Here is a 20340-nt window from a genome sequence, read left to right as displayed (position 1 = left end):
TCAAAGGTCAAAACATCCTCTTTTTTTAAATCAGTCCTTAAAATGATCGTGGATCTTCAGCTTCTGGGTAATTTAATCAGGCTTTGCTGACCTATGGTGCAATTCATATGATACTTTTTTAATGGAATAATATGATTTGGTGCGATGAATTTTTTATATGATGTCGACATTTATTTTCCGCGTTATATTAGAGTGAGTCAAAAGTGCTCGTGCTTATCTTCAAAAATATATTACATGAAACGCAAGGGAGTTTTTTTCAGTTTTTTACTACTGTGCTGCAGCACACCGGCACCGCTTTTGTTACCATTTTCTTCACCTCTTACACGAGTAGAAATCGGAGTGTAGAAGAAGTCAGCTGTTTTTCTCTTATTTACATCCCATAAATTTCTGTGAAGTGAAACATTGATGATAATAATAATAATAATAATAATAATAATAGCTGAACACAGCAGATCCTTTTAACCTTAATGTGTTGATTACTTCTGAAACTAATGCATATATGCTTAATTTAAGTATTCGTCCCTTTGGTGCCAAACAGGACAAAAGAGATGTTGAGATAAGTGTTGTCAAGTAGAAGCATTGATAATGAAGATCTCAGGACGGATCACGAACCCACAATAAACTGCAAGCATGCCACATTATCTCCGCCCATCACCAAAGTGGGTGTAAGCCCATTATATCTCTGTGTGTGTGTGTGTGTGTGTGTGTGTGTGTGTGTGTGTGTGTGTGTGCAGCTCCAGCCAGGCAGGATAATGAGTATTAATCAGAGGAAAGCCGTGTCCATATGTCTGTTTGGTGTCCTCCGTAAATATCAGCTCTTCTGTAGAACAATTAGCTTCATTTCTAAGGACGCACAATAGAAGCTGAATCTTACGAGCACATGTGCCCGCGTGATTTTGTGTTTAATGCAGGCAAAATTGAGGATCAATGACTGGATTTCTGATGAAAGTGTCAGAGACAAAGTTGCCCTCTTGTCTGTCTTGTGTTTTCATGCCCGTATTTCGGAGGGCGGTGTCCATAAACTTGTTTTTATCTTATAACCAAGCAGGATAAGCCATTAGGCAGATGGTTGGGGGAAGTCCCACGAGAGGACACACACTCAAAGACACCAGACTCCCACCCCAAACACACACACGTACATGTGCACATTACCAAAAAAAAACAACCCAGACCTGGTTATGTAATCCACCAGTGCCACTCCCACCAAGGGGCTCAGTCTGGGGGTGTCTCCACTCCAAACTAAAACCATTAATCTTCATAAAACCCGCCTCTTTCACTGTTAATAGTTTTTGTTGTCCAATCTGTGAATCTGTACAGTGGCGGCTGAAGATTTTCTTTTTTTTTTTGGGGGGGGGGGGGGGGGGGGAGCTGCAGGAACGTGCAAATTTCAGGGTCCTACTTCATATATTATGTACCCCCCCCACACACACACACATACTTTCTAAAAAATCTTAATTGCCCTTCTAAGAGACTGCGAATGCAAATTAAAAAAAATAAAAATACAGCAAAGGTTTTAAGGTCCACTATAGTAACCAGAAGCAATTCAGCAAACAGTAAACGGAGAAGGAGTAGTAGAAGGATTTTGCAATTAAAGTTTTTTCTTTTAAATTTGTGAAACATTTTTTAAAGATTTGTACACTCGACTGGCGTGTGTATTTTCATTAATTTTTAATTTTGTAATTTCATTTTTTTAATTGCAGAATCAGCTGTTGAAATAGTCATATTAGCTAATATTCACCTCGGCTAATAAAATTATTGAGCGTTAAATCCTGTCTGCTGAAATTCATCAGGTACATTGCTGCGACAAAAACCTAGATACAGGTCTGGTTACTGTAGCAGCTCTTTTAAACCACCGCGGCTTACACTCCCTATTATTGGGGGGGCTACAGCCCCGCGGGACTCCACCCTGGAGCCGCTGATAAGTCTGAGTCAGGATGGGAGTATTTTTTTAGTCACCTTTGCTGACATGTTCGTATACTCCAGTGTACACCGACGGACGACTTAGTCATGGCTTTCTTGGGTATACAGGATGAATCAAAGTGGCCGGTTTTGGCCTCGTTCTCTTTATTCCACACTCAGACCGTGGAAACAGATTTCTCTTTCAGCCATCTCCAGATAACGCCTGGCCGGCCTCCTGAGTGGCACATATTTGGGCTGTAGCCCGGTACTGGAGAAGGGGAGGAGACCAGAGCCATGTGGCTGATTGTTGGTAAACAGCATCCAGCTTCGCCCGCTGCGCGCAACGCCGCAGCCATCGGCCGCTCGGGCCACACGCAGCCGTCCACAAAAGGTAAACACAGACATGTGCACGGGATGCAGACAGAAACGAATAAAAGACTCGCTCGTGGAGTCGGCCACTCGGCAGCTGCTCTAGTTTCTATGGCAACGGGTTGAACAATGCAAGAAGAGCTGTGCTGGCGAGAGAGAGATGGAGGGCGTGTGTGTGTGCGTGTGAGGGGGGTGTAGCTGCGGGGTGCTGAGGCACAGAGGATGCAGAAGACGCTCTTTATTTCTTTGTCAGGATGAACGTTTGAGAGCAGCCAAACAAAAGGAAATGTGCATGAAATAGGAAAATAAACACAGATATGAGAAGGGGGAGAAAAAAAAGCTTAATTTCTGCAAAGGTGAAGGTTTTCTGATGTCTATTTATTTTCCAAAATGAGGTATTTCAAAGTGCTATGAGTTGCAGCACTAAAATGTACATTTATAAAAAAAAGAAGGAAAAAAAAAAAAAAACAATCAAACATCTTATATTTATTTACCCAGATCTATGCACCCGATAGTTACAAATATAAACAAAAGTGGAAATGATATAAAAAAACAGGGTTACACTGAGATAGAACACATTTTTCTGTACAAAAGAAAGAAAAAACAAATCGAGGAGATAAAGTGATATCTACCGAGAACTCATTTTCATACGAAAATATAAGTATCAAATTTAGTATGTATCAAGTTCACACTAAAAGCATAAAAAGGTGTGTGGAATTAGTACGATACAAAGAAAAGAAGAAAACAATAAAATTGTTATATTACAAAGTTGGTGACTCTGAAAAATCGAGGCCTTACAGTACTTTTAAAGGTATATAAAACTTCCAGTCTAGTTATTGGCAGCTTTCCTGACATGTTTACATATAGATATATATATTTATAAAAAAAAAAGTCTTACAAAACAAGGCAGATCTGAGTGTTTTGTTTGTTTGTTTTTTGTTTTCTTGTCTGTACATTATTGTTATATACAAAAGGTGCACAGTTATACATCCACTGACTTGGTTTGAGCACCAGTGTGAGAGAACCTGTAGTGGCTTCGATCGTGTGACCCCCGCCGCCCCTTGGTCACTTCAGTTTGTTTGTTTGTTTGTTTTTTTGCAGTGGTGAAGGCAAAGTAAGTGTGCACTGCTTCCGTCTGTGAACTCTCCAAGCAAAGTGCCCCATAACACCTTTGACCCAATTCCAGGCTGGTGTCACAGTGAGTACAAAAACACATAAAAATTATATATATATATATATATATATATATATATATATATATATATATATATATATATATATATATATATATATATATAAAACAACAAAAACAAAACCAGAGGAGCACTCGACCGTAACTTTCCCGGCTTCCTCGATATATATATATATTTTTTTTTAAATCTTATCCTCGATGCAACTGGATTGAAAAAGTAAACCCTAAACATTCTTAACGTCAACAAATGTGCAAAAAAAGTGGCGGCAGTGAAAGTCCGAGCATCCCTAGCACCCCCTTCTCCCCCGCCTGCGCCGACGTCATCCTCCTCCTCTTCCACTTTTTTTTTTTTTGAGCATCGGCATCCTCCGAGATGTTGTGCGTGCAGGTGTACTACGGGTAATCAGGCCTACATGTCCGTGCTTAAGCGTGTAGGCTGATGTGTCTATGGGTTCAAATGAGGGGGGACAGTTGGGGTGGGGTGGGGGGGGAGGTCATCCAGGGTTTGTTGTGAGTGTACGTGTTGTATGGTTAGCGAGTCCTGGCCTGCTCCAGCCTGCGCATCAGCTGGTGGCGGCGCGCCTGCTGCCTGTCCTTCTCCTGCTGCAGCCTCAACTCCTCCATTTCTAGCGAGCTCACGTACTCCGTGGCCTTCTTCAGGATCAGCACCTTGGCCGCCTTTTCGTTGTGAGCCAACTCAGGCACGTGGTCGCGCAGCGTCAGGAAGCTGGAGCGCAGGTCGTTGCGGCGCTGGCGCTCCAGGATGTTGTGATTTCGCCGCCGCTCGCTGTCCTCCGAGTCTGAGCTTCCGCGTGGGCTGCTGTCTCCGCCGGAGCTGCGCTTCGCACGCACCCCCGACACGCTGATGCTGACGAAGCCGCAGGATGTGGCAGATGACAGGGAGGAGGTCGGCGAGATGGTCCTGGTTGGCGCCCTCTGGGCATCGGCTGTCTTTTGCTTCTTTGGAGGCGGCGCGAGGTCGTCGTCCGACGCGTACGGGGAGGGGGCTGCATAGTTGTGTTGCTGCTGGTGGACTGAGCTCCTCTTCAGGATCAGCTCCTGAGGAGCTCGGCTGATGAACCGGCTCACGACGCCCGACCCTGAGACGGCGCCCTTTGGCTCTTGGGTTTTCGGATGCACGGAGATGGCGCCCGTCGCCACAGATGACCCCTTGTTGATTGTGCAGCGCCTCTTTTCTACAGTAACCACATCAATCTCCTCTTCGTCTTCTTCCTCCTCCTCCTCATCCTCCTCCTCCTCTTCATCCTCCTCATCCTCGTCCTCTTCATCCTCTTCTTCTGTGAAAGGAAAGCAGATTGAAAATCAGTTAATGACACTCAACTATTCCGACTATGCGACGTGTGTGCGCTGGCAGGTGACAGGTAACTACATGTGCACGAGTGGCAGCAAGAACGTGACTCAACGCCGTTTGCATAGACGTAAAATCTCTTAATGCTTAGTGTCAGTCACTCCTCAACTAATGAAGTCTGCAGGCGCTGACACGTTCAGTCTCACCGCCTTTCTTTTCTCCGCTTTATAACTTTGCCTAATCCTCTGTGGCGAGATGAGACGGTTCTAGTCTGATGCCTTCTTGTCTCTCGGCGCGGCTTTCACCAAAAAAAGTGCAACAGCAACAGAAGAATTAGCTGCTTAACTCTAGGCGACCTCTATTAAGTTCAAACTGTGGCTGAGTTTTTGATATTTTTTTTTTGCCAGCTGAGACTTTTCCACTGGAGGCTGTTTGAAGAGGAAGCAGCCAGTCAAGAAGCAGAATGTGTGGGGGGTCTGTTTTTTTCTTTTTCTTTATTTTTTTAAAAACCACCCGCTGGATATCGACTCATCGCAAGAGCGTGGTGGTTCACAGTAGCTCATCAAAACAAAATCAAGCACAGCTGGGTGGGATAAGTGGGCGTGGCCAGCCACATGTGAGGCTGGGATTTAGCCATTTGCTGGCTGCTCTTTTGAGCGGTGAGATAAAAAATTTGGAGCCCCAGCCTGGAAAGAAGAAAGAAAGCCCAAGAGAACGCACCAATTTGTTTAGTTTTTTGGGGGGAGTTTTTTTTTGGACCCTTATGCACAACAGCCCCCCCTTCGCCACAGCTGATTTTAGGCGTATGTGCCACTGGCCTCTTAACAACAAAACCCACACTGCAGCCTTTCAAGTCTGGCAATCAGATCACCACCAAACCCTTTAAGCCTCAGAGCTGGAGCGGCACCAGGGAGACAGCTGTGGAAATGGAGCGCAGGCTCCCAAACTGACACCCCCCCCCCACCCACCCACCCGAAAAGAAACAGCCCGTGCGATGTCTTTTCTTTTCAGAGGAGGAGGCTGTTTGGCAAGACTGGGCTCACTTTGCCCTCTGTGCCAACTTCAGGGGTCTTTGTACTACTGTTTGGCACAAAAAACCCTGCTGGTAAGGGTACGTGAATGTTTGTTTAGGGGACACTTAAAGGCAGTAATAGATCCCACCTTATTCCACCTTATTAATCCCACCCCTGCCACATTTCTCCATGTAATGTGGAGTTGCGTCAGGAAGGGCATCTGGCGTAAAACTTGTGCCAATTCAACATGCAGATCCACCTTGGATTTGCTGTGGCGACCCCAAGTGCAAACAAGGGAGCAGCTGAAGGGACTTACTTTACCTTATTCCCCCAATATTATAAACGTCCTTATCCACTAGTACCTGAACTCAGCACAGCAGTGTTTCAAATAAGTGCCAAATTCCCTCCCTGCTGTGCGTAAATTGTGCCATAATCCGTGCGTAATTGTGGAACATCTTCCTGGATAAAGATGTTGATGTTTCTTTCCCCTCCTACAATCTGGTCCTGATGCCTCTGTGGTGTTTTTTTTTTTTCCTTTTTTTTTGTTTGTTTTGTTTTGCTCAGATGCCATCTGAGTTAAAAAGGCGCACACAATTCTCCCATTTTACCGCCATCTGCCGGATGGAGAGCCAGCTGATTACATAAACCCGTTCACTGTGTCACTACACATAATCCGATTCACGGCCGGTCACATGAACACGATACAGTGTTTGGAATGAGTCTTTAGAAGTCATATTCACCCAGTCATTTTTTTTCTGTCTGAGCTGTAAAATACGTAAGCTTTCTAAAGAGGTTTTGCGCTTTTAACGCATTTGTAGGCGCTTACCAGAGTCGCTGGGAGCGCTTTCATTCGCCGTGGAGATCTTAACCGTCCCCGGAGCGTCCCTGCTGCTGCTCCTTTTGTTGACCGGGAAGGGGAACACCACGGCGGGGTCCACGCACTCCGACACTGAGCTGCGGCTCGTCGTCTCCTGCGCCTTGACGCACGCACTCCTGGTGGAAATGGCCTTTCCCAGTTTCTCCGTGACCACCCGCTCCAGCTTTTCTCTCGCGGAAAAGCCGCTCCACATACAGTCCTGGATGATGATGCTGTCCGGGTTAGTATCCAAAGCGGAACCAAACAGGTCCGTGTCGTTGGACGCCCCCCAGATATCGTCCTCGGGCAGAAGCAGCAGCTCGGAAGCCCAGTCCAGCGGATCTCCTAAACCAAAACCTAGAGGGTCCTCTTCCGGGGAGGTGACCGCCGGCTCCCCCGGTAGCGCGGCTCGGCTCGGAGAGAGGGGCGGAGTGGGCAACAACTCGAATTTCTTCCAGATGTCCTCCCCCGGCGGCGCAGAGTCAGGACCACAGAAGTAGAAGTCGTCCTCATCCGGGTAGAAACACGGCTGCAAAGAGTCAAACTCCAAATCGGAGTTTTTACTGGTGATCGCCGGCATTCTTCTCCCACAGTCAGAAAACCTTCAGAAGAACAAAAGACACCTTAGTACCTCTCAGGGAGCCAAAGCCCACACACACAGACAGGACCGTCTGTGGGCTGACAAAAAAAAAAAAAAAAGAATATCCCACAGATCTCACACGAGTGCTGTACGTAAAAGTGACCGTGACGCACGAGAAGGACGCACCGGGTGGATGAGAAAATAGCAAAAAAAAAAAAAAAAAACAGCAAACACAAAGAATCTTTACATGAAACCGGGGAGCAAAAACGACAAGAAGAGAGATGGTGTGCGCGCTCGTGTGTGTGGAAAATGTGTGCGCAGCGCACGGAGCGCGCCGTGGAGACGCTCACCTTGTTGCGACTCTGTGACGCGCGGAGCGGATTTTCTCGGATCTGACACCAGATTGGGGAGCAGTCATCCACTGTGGGAGCGCAGACGGTCCTCTGACACACTTTGTGACTGGCGGTGGAGTGTTATACACACTCACATCCACGGGTGCAGACTCCTCCCCCTCCCAGCCCTCCCAGGATTTTTTAAGGGGGGTGGTGGGCAGTTTTTTTTTCTTTCTTTCTTTCAAGGTGAATCGAGGAATAATCCAAACACTGAAGAAAGAGTGTTGGGAGAAGGAAAAAAAGGGAAAGTGTCTTTCCTTTTGCTCTCACCTCATCTAACCGGATCAACGGCATCCAGAAGCTGTTGGTGACTCACCTGAAATTGCTCAAGGGCACTGCCGCAGCCGGCTGCATTCTCACACACGCTCCCTGAAACGCTCCTCACTCCTCAATTTTACAACATAACAGTGTCACGTGTTTAAAATGCTGCTTTTTGAAGAATTCTTCATTCATTAAAATGTTAGAAATCGTGGCAGTAAAATCACATTTAGCAATAATAAAACGCGCGCGCACACATTTGGGAGCGTTAAATTAAAATAGCATTTGGCGGCCTCTTTGTCTGCATGCGTAAAGCGCACTGCGCCCTCACATGGCCGCGCAGAGAACAGCAGCGCCCAGAAAACAAAGAGAGCAAGAAGAAGTGAAGTGAGTTTGGAATATTACCTCCCGCAAACGCTCACAATCTAAAAAAGGAAAGGGGCTCCGCCAGGTCAGCACGTTACGTAACCGCGGGCGCCCGTTCACGTACGTTTGTCTAATGACAGCTTTTGGAGGAACGGCGCATCTGTAATTAGGCGCACGGGCGGGCGCGGGTACGCACAGTTCCTGATGGTTTTCGGTTAAATGCCAACAGCAGCAGACGGGCAGAGTGACAATAAGAGGAGCAGAGTGACAATAAGAGGAGCAGAGAGACAATAAGAGAAGCAGAGGAGGCGCTGAGGCCGTTTAATCACCGCCAACTGTCTCTGTGTTCTTAACACCTGGGGGGGGGAGGGCTCTCCAGAGTCATCCTTCTGGAAATTAATTCATTTAATTATCATCATAATAACAAAAACATCAACAACAACAATAATAATGACTTTTGTATATTATGTTGTTGGACAACTGTGGAAATAAGTTAATTACATTTTGTGTTTTCCTTGAATTTTTCCATGTGTTTCACATTTCACATATTGAATTTTCAAATAAAATCACAATCACATTACAGAAAAAACAAAACAAACAAACAAAAACAAAATCAAGCAAATTAATAATAATAATAACAGTAACAATAATAACTTTTGTATATTACGTTGTTGGATGACTGTGGAAATAAGTTTGTTACATTTTGTGTTTTCTTTGAATTTTTCCACGTGTTCCACATTTCACATATTGAATTTTCAAATAAAATCACAATCACATTACAAAAATAAACAAAATCAAACAACATAATAATAATAATAATAACAGTAACAATAATAACTTTTGTATATTATGTTGTTGGATGACTGTGAAAATAAGTTTGTTACATTTTGTGTTTTCCTTGAATTTTTCCACATGTTCCACATTTCACATATTGAATTTTCAAATAAAATGACAATCACATTACAAAAATAAACAAAATCAAACAACATAATAATAATAACAGTAACAATAATAACTTTTGTATATTATGTTGTTGGATGACTGTGGAAATAAGTTTGGTATATTTTGTGTTTTCCTTAAAATTTTCCACGTGTTTCACATTTCACATGTTAAATTTTCAAATAAAATCACAATCACATTGCAAAAAAACAAACAAACAAAAAAACAAAATAATAATAATAACTTTTGTATATTATGTTGTTGGACCACTGTGGAATTATGTTTGGTACATTTTGTGTTTTCCTCTAAATTTTCAATGTGTTTCATATTTCATGTGTTGAATTTTCAAATAAAATCACAATTAAATTACAAAAACAAAATAATAATAATAATAACAACAACAACAATAATAATAATACAAAAACACGTAATTGGTGTGGTTAGCACAGTTGTGTCACAGCAAGAAGGTTATGGGTTCAATTCCAACCTGTGGCCTTTCTGTATGGCGTTTGCATGTTCTCCCCATGTTTGCGTGGGTTCCCTCCGGGTGCTCTGGCTTCCTCCTACATCCAAAGACATGCAGGTTAGGTGAATTAGAAACTTTAAATTCTAAGTTTGGCTATATTTATTTCAGAAGCATTTTGGCTGTAGACCAAAACAAACAAACAAACAAACAAAACAAAAAAGAAACACTAACTTATTGTTTTTGTTGTTGTTGTTGTTATTATTAGTATTATTATTAATAATAATACTAATAATAATGTTGTTGTAGAATATTTATTTATTTGGCCACAAATCTAGGGTGCCTAAAACATTTCCATAGTACTGTAATGTACTTTATTTGTAGAAATCCCCCCCCCTCCCCTTTAGTTTGTTCAGTGCTTGAAAGTTGAGCTGTTTATGTAATTGGTTTTTGCGTATTGTAAGCAAAATAATAATAATAATAATAATAATAATAATAAAAAAAACAATAAAAACTACACTGATAAAAGTGAAACTTGAACAAATTTCAAACCATTACTGTAATTTGTTTTACCCAAATGTATGTTTTTGGGGAGGTCATGGTCGAATTTCACTTTTTCAGTGTCCACACGCTCAGTTCATGTACCAGATTGAAAAAGCTTTATTCAATAAATAATTTCTAATTTCTCTCATGATGTGATAATTCCCTGCAACAAGCTTGGACATATCCAGCAGGTGGCAGACAGCTGTATTAATGTACTAAATTATCAAAACATTTTTTCTGTTTTTTGTTTGTATCAAAGTTCATCAAATTTCAATCTGTTTGTTCTCATTATGTGTTCTTTCAGTTTTCACAGTTACTAGACAATAGTTTGTATTGTTTTTGAGTTATTGTGTTTTACAAGCTGGAGGGGATGGGCTCATTCACTGTGTTTTATAGGGTACATTCCTAGGCTTTTGCAAAGCCCAGCAACATTTAAAAAATATAAACTATACACAAGAGGAACTTGTCAAGCATCATAGTGAATAATATTCATTATTATTATTATTTTAATCAGCACATCAGGCAAAATGTGAGAATGAGCAGCTGCAGGGATAGTGGGGACTTTCCTGGGTCCAGCAGTTCAGCTCCCAGGAACTAGAAGATGGCTTGGGAGTCTCAGAAACTCCCAACAGACGCTTGTGTTGTGCCATTTTACTCTTTTTTTTCCCTCTCAAACTGCTGTTCAGTTTTGACCTTCCAGAGGAAACAGCAGTTTGTTCTGTGAAACGGCACCGAGAGTGGGAGTGAGAACAGAGAAATAGTTTGTATCCCATTCAGATTGGGTGAGGACAGGAAGCTGTATACCCCGGCTTCAACAGCAAACAAAACAGGGAAGTAAGGGCACAATTTGGGAGTAAAAATGATATTTCTACTGCTGTTGTGTTTCTGGTGTATAAAAAGAAATATTTACTGAAAGAGATGAGTGAGTTACTGTAGCAGAGATGAGTGAGTTACTGGAGAAAGAGATGAATGAGTTACTGTAGAAAGAGATGAGTGAGTTACTGTAGCAGAGATGAGTGAGTTACTGCAGAAAGAGATGAGTGAGTTATTGTAAAAAGAGATGAGTGAGTTATTGTAAAAAGAGATGAGTGAGTTACTATACCAGAGATGAGTGAGTTACTGTAGAAAGAGATGAGTGAGTTACTGTAGCAAAGATGAGTGAGTTACTGTAGAAAGAGATGTGAGTTACTGTAGCAGAGATGAGTGAGTTACTGTAGCATAGATGAGTGAGTTACTGTAGCAGAGATGAGTGAGTTACTGTAGAAAGAGATGTGAGTTAATGTAGCAGAGATGAGTGAGTTACTGTAGCAGAGATGAGTGAGTTACTATAGAAAGAGATGCGTGAGTTACTGTAGCAGAGATGAGTGAGTTACTGCAGAAAGAGATGAGTGAGTTATTGTAAAAAGAGATGAGTGAGTTACTGTAGAAAGAGATGAGTGAGTTATTGTAAAAAGAGATGAGTGAGTTACTGTACCAGAGATGAGTGAGTTATTGTAAAAAGAGATGAGTGAGTTACTATACCAGAGATGAGTGAGTTACTATACCAGAGATGAGTGAGTTACTGTAGAAAGAGATGAGTGAGTTACTGTAGCATAGATGAGTGAGTTACTGTACAAAGAGATGTGAGTTACTGTAGAAAGATGAGTGAGTTGCTGTAGCAGAGATGAGTGAGTTACTGTAGAAAGAGATGAGTGAATTACTGTAGCATAGATGAGTGAGTTACTGTAGAAAGAGATAAGTGAGTTGCTGTAGCAGAGATGAGTGTGAGTTACTGTAGAAAGAGATGAGTGAGTTACTGTAGCATAGATGAGTGAGTTACTGTAGCAAAGATGAGTGAGTTACTATAGCAGAGATGAGTGTGAGTTACTGTAGCAAAGATGAGTGAGTTACTGTAGCATAGATGAGTGTGAGTTACTGTAGCAAAGATGAGTGAGTTACTGTAGCAGAGATGAGTGTGAGTTACTGTAGCAGAGATGAGTGTGAGTTACTGTAGCAAAGATGTGTGTTACTGTAGCAAAGATGAGTGAGTTACTGTAGCAGAGATGAGTGTGAGTTACTGTAGCAGAGATGAGTGTGAGTTACTGTAGCAGAGATGAGTGAGTTACTGTACTTTTGTTATTGTTGAGTTATTGTAATCTTATGGATGTTAATGTAAGATGGGTTACATGTAATCTCAAAATCTCACATGTGCACACACGCTTCCTCATGTAGTTAATCTGCATTATGATAATGAAGGAAAAGACAGTATTCACAATGGGATTTCCCCCCCCTGATAAATATGTGCTCTTCATTAAAATGGGCTGTAATTTTCCAGCATGTTACAAAAATAAACCTAATTTATAATGCTTGGATTTCAGTAGAAATGCAATTTTCTCAGGTTTGTGAAATTTGAAAGGCCATATAGCTTTAAGCATATTTTCCTTGTGTGCAGTTATTAATTAGAAATAACTGTATTCTGAAAAACCACCCAACAGCACATAAATTCGCTGTTGAAGCTTTTTTAAAAGGCTTTTCCTTCTTTTTTTCCTGTAGTATTCCAGGAATCTATAAAAGCAACATTTATTTCACATGGGATGAAAAAAGAAGAAGAAAGTCGCTCTAGTTGCCCTTAAGCAATGCAAGTTAATTCTGATGAAAGATCATAAATCTCTGGAAATATGCTTGATTTTCTTTGGCAATAAACTGTAAGAAAATTATGTGGCAGAGTTTTCCTGCACTTAAAATTTAATGCATTTAAGTTAATGTTTCACACTTTTTTGTGAAGCTTCTGTCTGACAGGTTGAAAAAAAAATCTGTATGGAGCAGCTTGATTATCATCTTGACATTTCAACATGCATTTTCAAGTGTGTGAATCATCTGTCTGAGAAATCTGCCACTGTGCAAAACGCCAATCAAAGTGAAACAGTCAGACATTTCTCAAAAGTAGAGGACAGACTCCAACAAGAGCCCAGTCTTTGGCCTTCATCTCACCCCAAAACCAACCAAACATTAGCTTTAAAACCACTTAACAGCCGTCCAATTAAAAATCAGCATCAGCCTGCTTTTGACTTCCCACTGCTACGAACAGAGGGATGCATTACATTGTCGTCTTGCCTGTATGTGAGTTGTGTGTAGACACAATCTTCTGAACACAACAACTCAGTAACAATACTTGGTAAGCATTTGATACTTACAGCATAGGTACACACTGGGGAGTAGATGAGTTGATTACATTTTAGATTTATTCTATGCGTGAATTTGCATATTAATGAGGATGAAGGGATTGTTTTTGTTCTGACAGCCATTACTTTGAGAATGCTTTATGAGGAAGTCTTCAGAGTGTATGAATATTACAATGACACAAAACATGTATATAGATTGGTTGTCTGCCTGGGCGGTTGCCATCCAGGACCCGGGGTGTGTCCGTGGTGTTGTGGATACAGAGCATGCTATCAGACTAAGCAGGATGACATACACAGATATGGGTAATTAGGATGATAATTTACATAAATTATTCCAGCAACTGCAATTATTATTATTTTATTTTATTGTTACTTCTATTTTGTCATTTGATTTTTAATTGGACCACAATGGAAATATGTGTTTGTAGTTTCTTGTGTCATTAATGTATTTTTAATATATTTACAGTTATATTATGTACTTACATTGAACTTACTAAATAAAATCACATACTCACGCTTTTAATATAAAGATGATTACCGCTCCCTGCTGGATTGGCGTGTGAGTCCAGAATGTAGTTAGCAATGCCCATTGTTCAGTGTTGTTAGATAGCTTCTCCAAAAATTTTAGCACATGCACGCACGCACGTACGCACGCATAGCTTTTAGTTTTTTCCTGCATTCTGTCGCAAGCAGGTGCTTTTAGTTTTAGACACAAACAGAGATGGTGGCAGAAGGCATCAAAGGCAATACACTTGTCACTCATGGTAACGGCAACATGACGCTTAACTAAACTGACTAAACCAATTGAAGTACAAAAACACAACACTGTTAACTAACACAAACCACAATAACAACATTCAAAACCCTGAACTCAAATGGTGTATTACAGCACAACATCCATTGTTTACTGGTTGTCTAAAATGGCCAATTTCTCCAAAAAATATTAGTCCTATCAACTTTCCATTTTCACAGCGTTCATCCTTGACCCAGAATACATAAGCACACCAAACGGCAAATGTCAGGCACTACCTTTTATTAAAAAAACTAGGGGTGTGTAAACCTCTAAGCTTTTAGCAGTTCAAGTTCTTCTTGACATATCTTTCTTCAACTTTTTTGTTGTTGTTGTTTCTTTGAGGACAGAATGTATTGGCTTTAACGCTTTCATGAATGTGGATGATCAGATTGCTTCCTCTGAAATTTTTGGCAGTAACAGAGAGGTGATTTGTCACTAATCCAGAAAGACACAGAAGATGCATTCAGGCTGATATTGTGTGTTTTTCTTGGATTCCTTATATCTGGTGGTCTACATGGATAACTATGTTAAAAATCTAAAATAACCTCTGCAGCCAATCTCACCATTTACTGTATTCCAATCAGTTATTGTACAGAATCTGGCTGCGTCACACTCTGCTGGATGACTCAGGTATGAGGAAGCTCTTAACTTTCAACGTCGCTGCCAAACATGACTTCATGAGCATTTTTGCAAGAAACTTAGCCCGTAGACAAACATCGCTAACAAGTTACAACAAATCCCAAAGGAATTTGGACAAATTTAATGACAATTCTTCTGTGAACAACCACAGCGAAAGCATTTAAATTAATTGTTAAATTAGTTTTGACAATCATATATTGTGACAGCTACAGTTCAGAAGAGATTTTTTTTTTCCCATGTCCTGTTTTAGGGGAAATTTTTCCCATTACAGGGGAACGTGAACCTCCAATGTGTTCTGGAAGTTTCCTGTACAACAGATTTTTACTAATTTTGCACAGATGAAAAAAAAGCTAAATAAATAAATAAGCTGGAGTGTTAAAATTGAAGTAAATTCTAATATATTTAATTATATATAATAATAATTCTTAGTGTTATTGCAACATTGTGCGTTAAACGTTGTTAAAAGTTGGAGTTATTCTTGAGAGTTGATTCAACTCTGCACATGTAATTAAATTATCTTAAAGTGTCATTTGAGAGCTATTTGTGTGTGGGTTGAGAGGGCAAAAACCATTTTCAGTGGTTGGAGTGACAATAATGAAGTTGTTTCATAACCAGAAGGTTGCAGGTTCAAACCCAATGTGGCACCTTTTGCTGTGGTATTCCTATAAACCACGCTTAAATAGCCGTCCTTTTAAATCCAATTAATTTGTCATATAATTTTTGTTTGTGTAGAAGAGTAAAATTATACATTTTTTTAAAAAGTGTATGCAGTAGCTAATCAGAAAATGGATTATTCCATTTCCCTGGAAGCCATCTTGGTAACCATCTTGGATTTAAAAATATGGTCACCTCTGCTTGTAGATTGCATAGGATTTTGATTCTAGTGGCTAATAACACATTTTCACGGCCAGGGAATCCAATGGTGCTACTTTGTGAAGACTGGACATGTTGCATTGTCATTACTACACCCAGTTAACAAGCTAGTGTAATGGAGGTAATCAGGAGTGCTATGTATATGGAGTCAGTAATCCTCACTTCCCAATGCCAAAAGATGCTCTAGCAACAGATGCTAGGGCCCATGGGTTTTGGGCTCATGGGTTTTAGCCCCATGGTTAGAGTGGCTGCCTCCTGTCTGGGAGATCATGAGTTTACACCCCTAGGGGTTAAATACAACACAGAGGTTAAACTAGCATCTACCAACTGCAGAGAGAATCATGATGTACACTATTTGGGCAAATTCTTGATAACATATACAACAGAATAGCAAAGTAAAGTGAGAGTTTGATAATAGATAGAACGTGTGGCTGGAGATAGTGAGGAAAAAAGTGTTCTACAGATTAATGATGCTAACTCAAACACTGGTTTGTAGAATTTAAAACTTTGTTTTGAACATTGTAATTAGAACCTATATGAAAAGGAAGACATCACTCCGTGGGCAAATACTCAATAAAATATAAAACACAAGTGGAAACTCCTGCCGGAATTACGCGTATACTATAGATAGAATGATTGGCTGGGGATAGTGCCGAAACCTTTCATTCTGTCTACAAATTAGTGATGCTAACTTGAAACTTTGCTCTGGATTTTCCATTAATTTGGCATTGAAACATTAAAAGACAAGTGAATTGAAGTAGGATCGCACTGTTTTTAAAATGCATGTTTGAAAGCGACAGTTGCCACAGAGTGTGTACGTGCACAGGCACATACATTAGTTGTTTATATGAGCATCAGTGCTATGTGTGAGCGGATGTTCACCATATCAGCTGAATCGCTGTATGATGACAACCGGATGCAGTTTAATCATATCTCCTGGTGAAACAGGATAGGGGTTTGCATTGCTGGCGTTCTAGAGGCTGGCGTATAAGGAAGTATGAGATGTGTTAACTGGAAGAAATGCATGCAGTTACACGTGGATAAGATCAAGTATGTGTCAAGAGATGTCACGCAGATGATCGTCAGGTATGCTCTTAGTGCGGCTCCTTCCTCATAGAGAATAAAGTAATTTTTTGTTTTAGTATTTTTTTTTCATGCTGTTTAATAAAGTCTAAAAAATAAAAACAGGCAATTTCATTATTAGCTAAAATAAACCTTTTTTCTGAATATTAGTTCTTGGTGTGTCCCATATTTGGGTCATTTCATATGAAATAAACAATTTGCTCCCAGTTAATAGTCTCAGATTTACATTGTTCTCTCATATTTTGTAGATTATGGGCCCAATACAAAAAAAAAAAAAAAAAAATATCCAAAATGTTTGGTTCATACTCCAAGTGATCAGGGGACATGGCACTTTTTGCATGAATGCCTATTTTTTGGGGGGATGGAGAGTGATATCAGTGTATTATCTGTTAAATGTTTAGAGATACGCGCCCCCCCCCCCCCCCCCAAAAGTATTTTGTGCAAATGTGTGCCACGCCCCCTTTTCCCGGTTTGGGGGGGTTGGTATATGTAAATCCCATGTATAAAGCAAGAAACGTGTGTGTGTGTGTGTGTGTGTGTGTGTGTGGCTATATCTCTCTGACTGTTTTTCAAATTGACCTCAGCTTTCGGATATTGTTTGTGCATGGCACGATGCTGTGCATCCTTTATTATGAAAATTTTGGGGATTAATTGTCAAAACCTTTAATTTGACATTTAACCTTTATTTTGACATTGTGACATTAGTATGTCCTAGATGGCGCTCTCCGTCGCATCTGTCTTGCAAAACCTCAAAATTTGTTTCCATGTTCTGTTTGATTCATCATATAAAAACACTAACTTAAAGAAAAAAAAAAAAAAAAAAAAAAAAAAAAATATATATATATATATATATATATATATATATATATATGGCTTTATTTTGACACAAAATGCACTCCTCTCCAAAAGTGCACCGTTTCTTCTTCTATGGTGTTTAACGGCAGCCGACATCCTTATTGTTGCATTGCTGCCACCTTCTGCATCAGTCCGTTATAGCAGTACTAAATCCTCTCAATGAGTCTAGTCTCTTTCAAGTATTTAAAAAACCAACACTTCCCCCTCTCACTTGACCTTATGTCTAAAATACTTCCTACATAAACTTTTTTCAGGCCTTAAAATTGATTTCCTTCAGTTTTTACTCTTTAATAGATAAACCGTTCAAAAATGACTTGATATAGTTTGTAAAATAAAATATTTTCAGGAAAAATTAAAGCTTGTGCTAAATACTCTACAGATATATTAATTTGTTATGATTTTTATTATTCATATTACAACTGGTGGCATTTGAAAGTGCTGCATTCTGGTGATGGCATTTCACAACACTGTTTAGAATTCAGTTGGTCTGGTTTTGGTGTTTGGCATTATTATGCGGTATTGATCTGGTGATGGTCTTTTTTTTAATTAAATTTTGTAGCTCCCAGTTTTCTATTGGAATACAAACTTCCTACGGGCACTGCACTAGTATCTTTAAACGTATGCCTTTTGGGAAAGAAACCTATTTGGAGTGTGAACTTATTATTTTGATTTTGAATTTGTTTTGGCCCCATAATCTACAATATATGTGAAAATGAAAAAAATCTGACACCAGGAATGAGGAAACTTTTTTAAATGCTTTCATTTTAAATGAAACAACCCATTTGTGATTGCTCTTGATTATTTATTAGATTGATCGTCAGTTCTCAAATGTAAAATAGCAATAATTGTACATCATTGTTTTGGGCGGGTCACATTACCAGTTATGGATCCAGTCACAACCCACTGATCAATGAGGATTGCGCCAAAGGTGAACAATCAACTAGAAATCAATATTGATGATGAATTAACACAGGGCAACTGCAACAAAATCCAGTTATGCAATTGGTCCAGTTTCACAATGAAAGAGAAGAGAAGCGTTCTGTCGCCAGGTTATCCAAAGTTTGACAATGAAATATACAAGCTTGACCCTTCGCCTCACCCATTCTCAAAACCTCTCCCAACCGTGCTTGGGCAAAACGTTCAGCCAAACATTTTAAGTGTTGCTCCTAAATTCACTTTTGCCTTGACAGGTTTACGAGCCTATTGTTAAAAAAATGCTTTGGTGAGTTTGCAGAGTCGTGAATCAAGGAAGGGAAGGCGTGAATGACTGATGTTGATGTGCGTTAACAATAAGTTAAGTAATAAGCAAAGATGTGCTCTGATCACCATCACGCCATCTTGATCTCATTCTCTTGCCTTTGTGTGTTGATCATCTCCGTAGGTGGAATTCTCTATACTCTAGATGTTTTTACCTTCTTAAATTGTTAAGGTCAGGCCATTATATAAACTATATATCTCTCTCTCTCTCTCTCTCTCTCTCTGTATATATATATATATATATATATATATATATAGTGTCTGTACCTTGAATATTGTACAATAAATACTAACAAAGCTTTGATTATTGGCAAGTCAACAGACTGTGTAAAAAGGTAAACCTTAGATCCCAATTCCCAATAGTATACCAGTATACCACCAGTATAGTAACTTGGGTTCGTTTCCCATACCCTTCTATGTCCTTGGACAAGACACTTCATCTGCATTGTCCCAGTCCACCCAGCTGCAAATAGGTACTGACCTCGGATGGGGAAGTATCCTGTGTTGGACTGGCATCCCACCCAGGGAAGTTGTAGACCCTTTTTTGTTTATTATGTGGAATTCTGGGACAAGCACTAGCACCAATGTCTCCAAATAGAACTTTACAGCTATACAGTTTGCCTGGAGAGACAGTAAAGAGAGGCAAAGTTTTTTGGCTATTTGAGTGAGAGACGGAATACTGCTGTACTGGACTATAAGACCTGTGTTCTACTATACATGAGTAAGGATGCAGTTGCCCCCAAAGTGGACATGGGTATCCATAATTAAATCAGAAATATTTGCAACAGTCTCTCCTACAAACCACCTTAAGAAAGATTAAAATACCCAAGGAAGACTCTATGCAAGGTGAACATAATACTTCTGGTTGCTCTTGTATCCTAAAGTTCATTCATAATTACAGCTGCAAGGTTAGCTAACTCAAAATTTGTCCATTCTTTCAATTCTTAGGAGTCCTGCATCTTCCTATCTTACTCTATAGTTTTGAGACTTGGGTGCTAACGTATGACGACAACTGGATGTCTTTGGTGTTAAGTTTCATTGGAGCATCTTTCGGTATGACTGGAAGGACTTTGTGTAAAACAAGTGGTTACTTAGGGAGGTTCAGATGAGGAGATTTTAAGGAAACATCCACTATTAATATTTTGGCCATGTGGGACCACAGCTACTGGAGAAGACCAAAGAGAATGCCCACATTCAAGGGCTGTGGAAGATGGAGGGTACTTTTTGAGAGGTGCGGGTGGACCAGTTGCCTGTCAGGGTGGTTTTGTGGCTTGGTGGCCTCTGCACCATGTGGCAACAGCCCGTGCTTCCAGAACTAACAGAAAACTGACCTGACCTTTTCTGACAACTGCTTTACTACGAAAAACCATTTGGGCTCATTGTCTGGCAAAAAAAGGATTTGAAGCTCACCCTAGGAAATGAACTTCTGAGGTACGTCTTCCACCTGGACTTCATGTCACTCATCAAAGTAGCTGTTAACATTTTCCAGCTATCAACAAA

General features: G+C 40.3%; 1 protein-coding gene across 1 annotated transcript; it reads right to left on the bottom strand.

The window, feature by feature from the left end:
• Positions 1 to 3757: 3757 nt before the first annotated feature.
• mycn (MYCN proto-oncogene, bHLH transcription factor) lies at positions 3758 to 7676 on the bottom strand. The gene is made up of 3 exons (XM_034162414.1): positions 7569 to 7676; positions 6609 to 7240; positions 3758 to 4758 (listed from the first exon to the last, which is right to left on the bottom strand). Exons 1-3 carry the CDS (start codon positions 7634 to 7636, stop codon positions 3992 to 3994), a joined length of 1467 nt encoding a protein of 488 aa, XP_034018305.1. The 5' UTR covers positions 7637 to 7676; the 3' UTR covers positions 3758 to 3991.
• Between the last annotated feature and the right edge of the window lie 12664 nt (positions 7677 to 20340).

The sequence above is a fragment of the Thalassophryne amazonica genome, chromosome 21, assembly GCF_902500255.1.
Source record: "Thalassophryne amazonica chromosome 21, fThaAma1.1, whole genome shotgun sequence".
Lineage (NCBI taxonomy): Eukaryota > Metazoa > Chordata > Actinopteri > Batrachoidiformes > Batrachoididae > Thalassophryne > Thalassophryne amazonica.
Note: the sequence above shows the minus strand (reverse complement) of the source record. Positions and strands in the feature narration are given on the sequence as shown.